The sequence below is a fragment of the Caenorhabditis elegans genome, chromosome IV (genome assembly GCF_000002985.6).
Source record: "Caenorhabditis elegans chromosome IV".
Classification (NCBI taxonomy): domain Eukaryota; kingdom Metazoa; phylum Nematoda; class Chromadorea; order Rhabditida; family Rhabditidae; genus Caenorhabditis; species Caenorhabditis elegans.
This window is the reverse complement of record NC_003282.8, coordinates 13,980,318-13,988,936: the sequence shown is the minus strand read 5'-3', so window position 1 is coordinate 13,988,936 and position 8,619 is coordinate 13,980,318. Positions and strand designations below refer to the sequence as shown.

The 8,619-nt window shown below is 30.3% G+C and overlaps 3 protein-coding genes and 20 non-coding genes across 23 annotated transcripts; 18 read left to right on the top strand and 5 right to left on the bottom strand.

Moving 5' to 3' along the window:
• Positions 1–63: 63 nt before the first annotated feature.
• 21ur-556 lies at positions 64–84 on the bottom strand. Its single transcript, NR_057968.1, has one exon.
• A 124-nt stretch (positions 85–208) lies between these two features.
• Positions 209–229, top strand: 21ur-1314. Its single transcript, NR_057967.1, has one exon.
• A 231-nt stretch (positions 230–460) lies between these two features.
• Positions 461–481, top strand: 21ur-4024. The gene has a single exon (NR_057966.1).
• Positions 482–545: 64 nt separating this feature from the next.
• Positions 546–566, bottom strand: 21ur-2034. Its single transcript, NR_057965.1, has one exon.
• Positions 547–567, bottom strand: 21ur-14204. The gene has a single exon (NR_057964.1).
• Positions 568–867: 300 nt separating this feature from the next.
• 21ur-3681 lies at positions 868–888 on the bottom strand. Its single transcript, NR_057963.1, has one exon.
• A 688-nt stretch (positions 889–1,576) lies between these two features.
• Positions 1,577–1,597, top strand: 21ur-4399. Its single transcript, NR_057962.1, has one exon.
• Positions 1,598–2,217: 620 nt separating this feature from the next.
• 21ur-4201 lies at positions 2,218–2,238 on the top strand. The gene has a single exon (NR_057961.1).
• Positions 2,239–2,456: 218 nt separating this feature from the next.
• On the top strand, positions 2,457–2,477 carry 21ur-2447. The gene has a single exon (NR_057960.1).
• Positions 2,478–2,688: 211 nt separating this feature from the next.
• 21ur-14814 lies at positions 2,689–2,709 on the top strand. The gene has a single exon (NR_057959.1).
• A 422-nt stretch (positions 2,710–3,131) lies between these two features.
• Positions 3,132–4,735, top strand: tor-1 (Torsin). Its single transcript, NM_001383240.1, has 3 exons — positions 3,132–3,304; positions 3,499–3,682; positions 3,736–4,735. The coding sequence occupies exons 1-3, from the start codon at positions 3,244–3,246 to the stop codon at positions 4,421–4,423; spliced, it is 933 nt and encodes a 310-aa protein (NP_001369805.1). The 5' UTR covers positions 3,132–3,243; the 3' UTR covers positions 4,424–4,735.
• Positions 4,477–4,497, top strand: 21ur-10200. The gene has a single exon (NR_057958.1).
• On the top strand, positions 4,590–4,610 carry 21ur-7045. The gene has a single exon (NR_057957.1).
• Positions 4,736–4,795: 60 nt separating the features above from the next.
• On the top strand, positions 4,796–6,301 carry tor-2 (Torsin). The gene is made up of 3 exons (NM_070282.5): positions 4,796–5,137; positions 5,332–5,515; positions 5,566–6,301. Exons 1-3 carry the CDS (start codon positions 5,077–5,079, stop codon positions 6,251–6,253), a joined length of 933 nt encoding a protein of 310 aa, NP_502683.2. The 5' UTR covers positions 4,796–5,076; the 3' UTR covers positions 6,254–6,301.
• On the bottom strand, positions 5,485–5,505 carry 21ur-181. The gene has a single exon (NR_057956.1).
• Positions 6,302–6,309: 8 nt separating the features above from the next.
• On the top strand, positions 6,310–6,330 carry 21ur-9600. Its single transcript, NR_057955.1, has one exon.
• Positions 6,311–6,331, top strand: 21ur-49. Its single transcript, NR_057954.1, has one exon.
• 21ur-9832 lies at positions 6,315–6,335 on the top strand. Its single transcript, NR_057953.1, has one exon.
• A 76-nt stretch (positions 6,336–6,411) lies between these two features.
• gei-18 (GEX Interacting protein) lies at positions 6,412–7,875 on the top strand. The gene is made up of 6 exons (NM_070280.5): positions 6,412–6,471; positions 6,708–6,812; positions 6,874–7,043; positions 7,101–7,398; positions 7,523–7,715; positions 7,760–7,875. The coding sequence occupies exons 1-6, from the start codon at positions 6,414–6,416 to the stop codon at positions 7,848–7,850; spliced, it is 915 nt and encodes a 304-aa protein (NP_502681.3). The 5' UTR covers positions 6,412–6,413; the 3' UTR covers positions 7,851–7,875.
• 21ur-3687 lies at positions 6,967–6,987 on the top strand. The gene has a single exon (NR_057952.1).
• On the top strand, positions 6,970–6,990 carry 21ur-9862. The gene has a single exon (NR_057951.1).
• On the top strand, positions 7,461–7,481 carry 21ur-10156. The gene has a single exon (NR_057950.1).
• A 127-nt stretch (positions 7,876–8,002) lies between the features above and the next one.
• Positions 8,003–8,023, top strand: 21ur-12974. Its single transcript, NR_057949.1, has one exon.
• The last annotated feature ends 596 nt before the right edge of the window (positions 8,024–8,619 follow it).

Sequence of the window (8,619 nt, the reverse complement as noted above, 5' to 3'; positions counted from 1 at the left end):
AACTGAAAATTGAAATTGGAATTCAAATATCATGTTTGATCAGGTAGAAATAGTTGAAATTAAAAGCAGGTACTTCCTTATATAGCACAACTGTTAAGTGGAATTGCAATTTGACAACGTTCTGAAAAAGTGCAAAATTTTTTAGATTTTTAAAAAATTTTCTGTTTCAATTTTCGAATAAAACAATGTGTGATTAAAACAATTTTATTAAGTAGTGTGATGTTATAGAAACCCAAATTAGTTTTTTGAGAAAGACGACGACTATGAAAAGTTTCCGGTCTGTAAATCTACCAAAAACCGGTAAACTTTCGTTCTGGAACATCATGGGAGGGTCTCACAACAAAACAAAAAACATTTGAATCATTTTTTATATCCTTAAAACATATAAAATATTGATAATTGAAACATTTTCTACTTATTCTAATATTTTATTTATTTTTCCTAAAATAAATCTATCTACTCCACTTATCTCTTTGGTGTCTTCCAAACATTGCATTGATTGAAAATTAAAAAACTGGAAGCTGGAATTATATCTTAATTTTTTGAATACAACTCTCAATAGTCCAATACAACTTGTGAGCGCATTTGAAATTTAACAACTGTGCGAAACAGTGATTTTTTAAAATTATTTTCGTAACTGTTTTTAAAATTTTTATGTTTTATATAGTTTTGAAAACATTGGAAGATAAATAATAGCTAGCTTTGCTTTCATTTAATTTTCCAGGCACCAAGAGAGCACAAAAAACATTGCAGAATAAATTTAAGTCATTTGAGCCAAGTAACCAATTGTTTTTTATTTTCTAGCCTTTTGAGGTTACTAATTGGAAGTTGATAATTTAGAAATTGGAATTAATATAAATTTTTAGTGAACAAAATTTCTGCATTAGAACAAACTTGTAAGCGTAGTTGGAATTTCACAACTGTTTGAAACAGTGCAAATTTTTTTAGATTTAAAAAAAACTTCTGTTTCAATATTTGAATAAAACATTGTGTGATTTAAACAATTTTTCATGAAATATGGTGATGTTGAATGTGTGGATCATTAAACACTTTCTACTTACTCTAATTGTTTATTTATTGCTCCTTGCATAAATCTACTCTACTTATCTTTTTGGCGTCTCCACAATTTGATTAAAATTGAAAAACTGGGAATTGGAATCAAATCTTAATTTTTAGAATACATAACACATTCGTGTTATGTATTTTGAAAATATTAGGAGTTTAGTAATATTCAGTTTGTTGTGGATTAGGCATTTTAGGTACCAAAGGCAGCGTTTTTTTTAAAGTTATTTTCTGAACATTTTTCTTATTTGACAAATGAGTTGTGTATAAATTGTTATTTCACAGTATCCTCCCATATTTACAGTTTTTGAATATATTTCCCCATTAAAATTCAAAATAAAATTATGCTGTAAATAAATCAATAAATTACATTTTTGTTTGAGAATCACACTATATAATTTTAAAACATGCTTGTTATCAGGAATTTTCCGCTTACATTGATAAATGTGAGTATTTTCAATTTTTTTTACTGTTTCTAATTGTTTATTTGTTGTTCTCAAAAAAATATCTACACTACCTTTGGAATCGATTACAAACTAAATTCTTTTTTTTTTTGAATGGTAATTTGATTTCCTATAAATCTGTTCATCAGTACTTTTGTAATAATTGTTTAAATGAAAAATTTTTAGTAAGTCACTTTTCGGTACAATAACAAACTGTTTCTAAATTTCTAAAGAGTAATTGAAAGATCACAACTATTTGAAATAATATAATTATTTTTGGATTTTTTTTGATAAAATTACTGATTAAAATTGCAAGATTAAATTTTAAACCGGTTAACTTGCTAGCTACTCTTGTTTTAGTTCCCAGAGAGATATGAAAACTTGTTTTTTCTGAAACATCTGTCAAAGCTGGAAAACATTTTTTCGGAAGGTCTCCTAAATATGCGCTTCAGGCAGCGTTTTTCAGCCATTTGTAACTGTTAAATTTGATATAAAAAGTTTGTTTCGCTGTGTCGAAGTATTTTTCCATATTCACATTTTTGAATACAATTTTCCCATAGTATACGTCAATTAAAATTTTGTTTCAGATTTCTCTTGTATGGCTTTGAAACATTCATGTTTATCGAGAATATTCTGCAAACATTGATAAATGTGGAACTTTTTTCTATTGTTTCTAATGGTTCATTTATCGTACCCAGAAAAATCTTTCTACTGCCGTCTTTGTTTTGGCTTTTAAAAAATTTTTATTGAAAATTGAAAAGCTGAAAATTGGAATTGAAACACCATTTTTAGTCGAGCAAATTTTTTCTCCGTAAAAAAACTGGTAATTGTAATTGCAATTTGACACCTTTCTGATAATTTGTTTATTTTTAATTCTATAGCTTTTTATATTTCCAAAACTTGTATGTTTCATATAGTTATGAAAATATTGGAAGATTAAGTCTGTCCCATTCTGTGCTTAGCCGCGTTATCAAAAAAAATAGTTTTTCAGGCACCAAAAAACACGCGAGTCACAAAAAATAGAACTAATTGGAATCTTAAAAATAATTGGAATCTCTTCTTTCTTTGCTCTACAGAAAATGGACTAGGTATATATTATCTTAGGAAATTCTGACGTCACAATAGTATCTTTAACAGTGTTTTAACAACATTTGAAAAATCAGAAACTTCCAGAGCAAAAGGTTGCGGCACTTCCTTGGATCAAGCACATATGGAACATAAATAACATACAGTTTTACTTTTTCAACAAAAAAAAACTCTGCTACTTTTATAGATAGCTTTTCTCGATTTTATAAGTAATTTCATTGATTAATCGACCCATTCATCGAATTCCTCCACAAATCATTTTCAAAACATTTATTGAATTCGTTAATTACTGAATCTAATGGCGTGTTCATTGTCAACATCGTACAGTTTACTTTTTTTCAATTGTTTTTTCATCCTAGGAAACTGTGCTTCAGAAAATTTAATTATAATTGATTGCACATTATAAAAACATGCTTTCAGTTACCTATAGAATCTATTACAAACGCAATTCATAATTTGAATGGTCATTTGATTTCGCACAAATCTGCTCACCAGTAATCCCTTTCCAATTGTTTGTGGGATTAAAATTCCAACAATTTCACAGTTTATGTTACATACATCAAAATTATTTCTGACCTATTTTTGCATTTTTGTGATGAGAATTTATGTTTTATTGTTGATTCTTTTTCCAATCGGCAGTTTATCACTGCCAATGTTTTTAAAATGGTTATTTTGCACATGCTGTTTTGAAACGGATATATTCGATTATCTTAGTGAGTATAAGATACAATTTGAACAAATTAGACTCTTCCGGTGGAAAAAGTGAATACTTAAAATATTTACGCACCTTTTAAGCTTGAATGAGACAGTTTGTACTTTTGTAAAAAAAAGCCAAAAGAAAATCTGTATTGAAAATTTGAAAGAACTCCCTTTTTGAGTTAGTACTTGTTATAGTTTCCCATTTCAGAGCTACACAGAGATCTTTCTAGATTTATTTATGGCCAGCATTTGGTAATAGATACTGTGGTTCGTTCAATCAAATCTCACTGGCATAATGAGCATCCTCAGAAACCGTTAGTTCTCTCATTTCATGGTGGGCCGGGTACTGGAAAGAACTATGTGACTGAAATCATCGCAAAAAACACTTTTCGGTAATTGTTCAAGATTTTGCATACTTTCTGAAAAAAATGCATTAGTGTTTCAGAAGTGGACTTCAAAGCCCATATGTGAAGTATTTTGTTGCAACAAAGGATTTTCCAAACAACAAACATATAGAGGATTATAAATTGAAACTAAAAGAACAACTAATACAATCTGCCGACGGATGTGATCGATCCATTTTCGTGTTTGATGAGGTGGATAAATTACAAAGTGAACTGGTTCAAACAATCAAACCTTTTCTTGATTTTTATCCAGCCGTTTTTGAAGTTGACTTTCGAAAAACTACCTTCATTTTTCTAAGCAACAAAGGAAGCTCTGAAATTGCGAACATTGCATTGGAACATCGTCGAAATCTTAAAAAACGGTCACAACTCGAGTTGAAGCATTTTGAACGAACACTTATGTCACATGCATTCAATGAGAAAGGTGGTCTACGAAACACTGAATTGATCTCTAATCAGCTTATTGATCATTATATCCCATTTCTTCCCTTATCTAAGTTCTACGTTTCCCAGTGCATTCAAGTACATCTTCGAAAACGCGGAAGACATGATTTGGCAAAGGATGGAGAATTCATGCAAAGAGTTCTCGATTCTCTTGAATTTTTCCCTGAATCTAGCAAGGTATTTTCCTCGTCAGGATGTAAACGTGTAGATGCAAAAACTGAACTAGAAATTTCCAAGATGGGATTCTCACTCAATTCGGAGAAAGAGTTTAATGATGAGTTGTAGTTTTTTTTCTGTTTCAAAATGTCCAGAAATTTGTTTTCATTCTAAGTGTTTAATTTTTTTGTTGATTTAGCAACATTTACAAAATTGAATGAACTCAATGATGAGTTGTAAATATTTCCCCTGTTTCAAATTGTCCATAACTACGTTTTTATTGTATTCATTTTATTATTTAATTTTGCGAGTAGAAAATGATTTTGAACCAGATACTTTTACCTCCACCAGGTACTCCACCTTTCATAAGTTAATTAGTTTTTATTATCTTTGCATTAAGCTTGAACTGTAGTAACTGCTCAAAATAAAATTGAATTGGTACAAAAATGTTTTTGAATAAAATCAGCCCTTTTGAAATGAAAAAGTTCGCTGAAAAATGGTTTCTATTGAAATTTAAATTCTATGTTCAATGTTTCTTTATCTTCAAATTTCGTTATCAGTGCATCAATCTATTTTTCGGTGTGATTTCTCATGGATATTTTGATGTTAGCAAGAATACGCAGATAACAAGCGACATCTTCTGTTCCATTTCATTTTCCTTTACTTCTCACTTGTCAAATATTTTGTTTTATTCTGAAAGAAAGATGCAATTTTTTAAATATATTATTTTCGTTATCATTCTTAATCAATTAGTCGTCGATGTCCACAGCTTATCAATGCCAATGTTTTTAAAATGTTTATTTTACACTTGCTGCGGTGAAACGGATATATTCAATTATCATGGTGAGTAGCAATATTTTAAGAAATTCAGTCAAAATTCAGAACACCATGCAAATTGTTTCTAATGTAAAACACAGCTATATACAAATTTTGAGTTGTGCTCCGTGATAAGGAGCATTTTTCGCACTTTTTTTTTTGATACTTTTGAAAGAAAAACCGTTTATTTTTTAAATATTTTTCTAAACTTTACATTTCAGCGTTATACAAAGATTTCGATAATAAAATTTTCGGGCAGCACTTGATGGCAGAATCTGTAGTTCATTCAATCAAATCTCATTGGCACAATGAGCATTCTCAGAAGCCGCTAGTTCTCTCATTTCACGGCGGAACCGGCACTGGAAAGAATTATGTGACTGAAATTATTGTGAACAATACTTATCGGTAACTTTTCATTGCTTAAAATTTTTTTGAGAAACAAGTTTATGTTTTAGAAGTGGAATGCACAGCCCATTTGTGAATTATTTCGTTGCAACAAATAATTTTCCGAATAAAAAGTATATTGAGGATTATAAATTGGAACTGAAAGATCAACTTATAAGATCGGCCCGAAGATGTCAGCGATCTATTTTTATATTTGATGAGACGGATAAGCTACAAAGTGAATTGATTCAAGTGATCAAACCATTTCTTGATTATTATCCGGCGGTCTTTGGAGTGGACTTTCGGAAAACTATCTTCATTTTTCTAAGCAACAAAGGGAGCAAAGAAATTGCTAATATCGCATTAGAACATCATGAAAATGGTAAAATAAGATCACAACTCGAGTTGAAGCATTTTGAACGAACACTGATGCTTTCTGCATTCAATGAAGAAGGTGGTCTTCGTAACACTGATATGATCTCTAATCAACTTATTGATCATTTTATACCATTTCTTCCCTTATCTAAGTTCTACGTTTCCCAGTGCATTCAAGTACATCTTCGAAAACGCGGAAGACATGATTTGGCAAAGGATGGAGAATTCATGCAAAGAGTTCTTGATTCTCTTGAATTTTTCCCTGAATCTAGCAAAATATTTTCCTCGTCAGGATGTAAACGTGTGAATGCAAAGACTGATCTCGAAATTTCCAAGATGGGATTCTCACTCAATTCGAAGAAAGAGTTTAATGATGAGTTGTGAAAGTATTTTCTCCTGTTTCAAGATGTTGATAAATTTGTGTTCAATATTTTTTATGGTTCGGTGTTCTCTAAGGCTTTAAGTGGTTTGAAGTTCCAAATACTTATTAATTTGTTAATTTATGCATGTTTTTCTTTTTTTTAAATATCATTATCATCCTCAGATGACTCCGCGGAAAAATAGTGGAACGATGGGAATGGAATTCAACAAGAAAACTCAGTGTGAGTTTTTAAAGTTTGTAGAACGCCAAAAAATTTTGTTTTCTTTAATTTTTTAGGCAAATTTAGAATAAATTAAAAAATTGTAAACTTATGCAAAATTAGATTCTAAAATAGGTAGCAATATGTACACAAAAAAGATAGCAAAAAACGTAACGCCTGCTGTAGGTAAGGCCTATCTAAAAATCTACCTACAATGTAATCCGTAGTTTTCTATTCAGAAATGTAACGATTTCCAGATTATTCGCAATGCCAATTCTGCACTTTGAAAATTTGGTCAAACACGGAAATTGTTCTTGCTGGTGGAAATGTAATTTGCAATTTGTGCATTGCCGAAAAAAGCCGTGAGTTTTTTCCCCTAAAAGTCCAGAAATGTAACTATTAACAATATACATGCTACTTCAGATGCCGTTCAATTCGACAGAAAATATATGATCAAAACATTATCAAAGACATTTTCAAGAAAGTGGGAAATCTCGAATAATTTAATAATGACACTGCTGATTCTTTTGCTCTCTGCACTTTTTTTTATATCTCAAGGAACTTTTTCAATGCTTCAAAATGAACCAAACCAGGTTTGATTTTTCCACATAACTTTGTTCCTTTCGACAAATAAATTTGCTTATTTACAGGATCGAAACCCCTACCAAAACTACATAGAATCAGTAAGATCCTTTGTCAATTCGGATTTCTCAGATATTTCAAAAGAAAATCGGAATCTTTTGAGATTAATTGGTGAACAAATGTTTTTACATCCAGATGAACATGCTCCGCTTGTCATAGTTATTGCTGGTTTGAAAGCTAATGAGTTTTCTGAAAAATTAAACAAGGCAATTCAAAATTCTAAATCAGAGACAAATTCAAATAATTTACCAATTGAAATTGGAAATCAACTTGAAAGAGGAGAGCTACATGCAATATTGAACAATGGTTAGTTTTTTTTTAACTGTTTCACCAAGTTCATTAATTTTGGGCATTTTTGACACTTACGTTATATAGTTGTAAATGTATTTTTCCGAAAATCTCTTGAAATTTATTTCACTTACCACTTTAGCTCTCGCATCACAAATGACACCTAGAACAGCAGTCCTGACAAATATTGATCTTCTTGCATGGGATGCAGTTTTAGTGCTCCATGCCTTTGCGGACCATGGAACTTTTCCCATCCCAAAAACTGTACTCCTCCTAGCAGTATCAACAGAAGAAACTACTTATTCTGGGAATAGTTGTGATGGGAAAATTTTGAAGTAAGTGATTTTTATTTTTAAAATAAAAAGCAATTAAATTCCAGGCTTGTAACGAACCGCTGGATCGAAAATGGAGGAAACTATGACAATATTCCACCAATTGTAGCCAGGATTTCATATTTTATGTGCTTATAATAAAAATTATTTGTTTAAAAATTTAGTTTTTGTTTACTTGGAAATTGTGAAAAAATATGGAATTTTTAAACTTGGTTACTGCAATTTTGTTCACCGGGAAAAATTACTGTTTCAAAAGATTTGTTTAATTGAAAATCCTCATGTTTATTTGGTTCCTTTATATTAAAATTTTGATTAGAAAAATATTATTCACGAGAAAACAAAACAAGTTTTTAAGTGTTTCTGTGAAAATTTAGGGCAGATCAAGTGTAGATCACACAAAATTTTAGGGAAAATCTATAGAAATGCACATTTAAATGTGAAATTAGAAGAAGATATAATATGATCTACGTGTGATCTACTCAAATTTTTCTCAGAAACGCTCAAAACCAAAGGCTGACCGCGCGACAAAACGATTTTGAAAAAAAGTCCTCTTCGAACTCAGAGAATTTAAAATTTAAACTATATTTTGTAAACAAAAACAATTCTTTTTCCTGTTTGTTTTTTTCATCATAACTTTTTATCAGTTTTTCCGTTTATCAATTTAGGGTTCAGTTTACGAAAAAAATAAAAATATTTACATCAATTTTAAAGCCTTTTTCTTCAAAAAACTCGTATTCATTGATGACATTTTCGGTTCCTCATTATTAGTTTTTTTTTGCAGTTTTTTTCGGCATTTTCTTCCTCGATTTAATTCCCTCAATTTTGTGTGCACACAAGTGCTTTTTTTTGTGTGCGTGTTTGTTGTGTCTTGCCCCCTCCTCATCCCGTTGCGTCTCCTCAAAACATG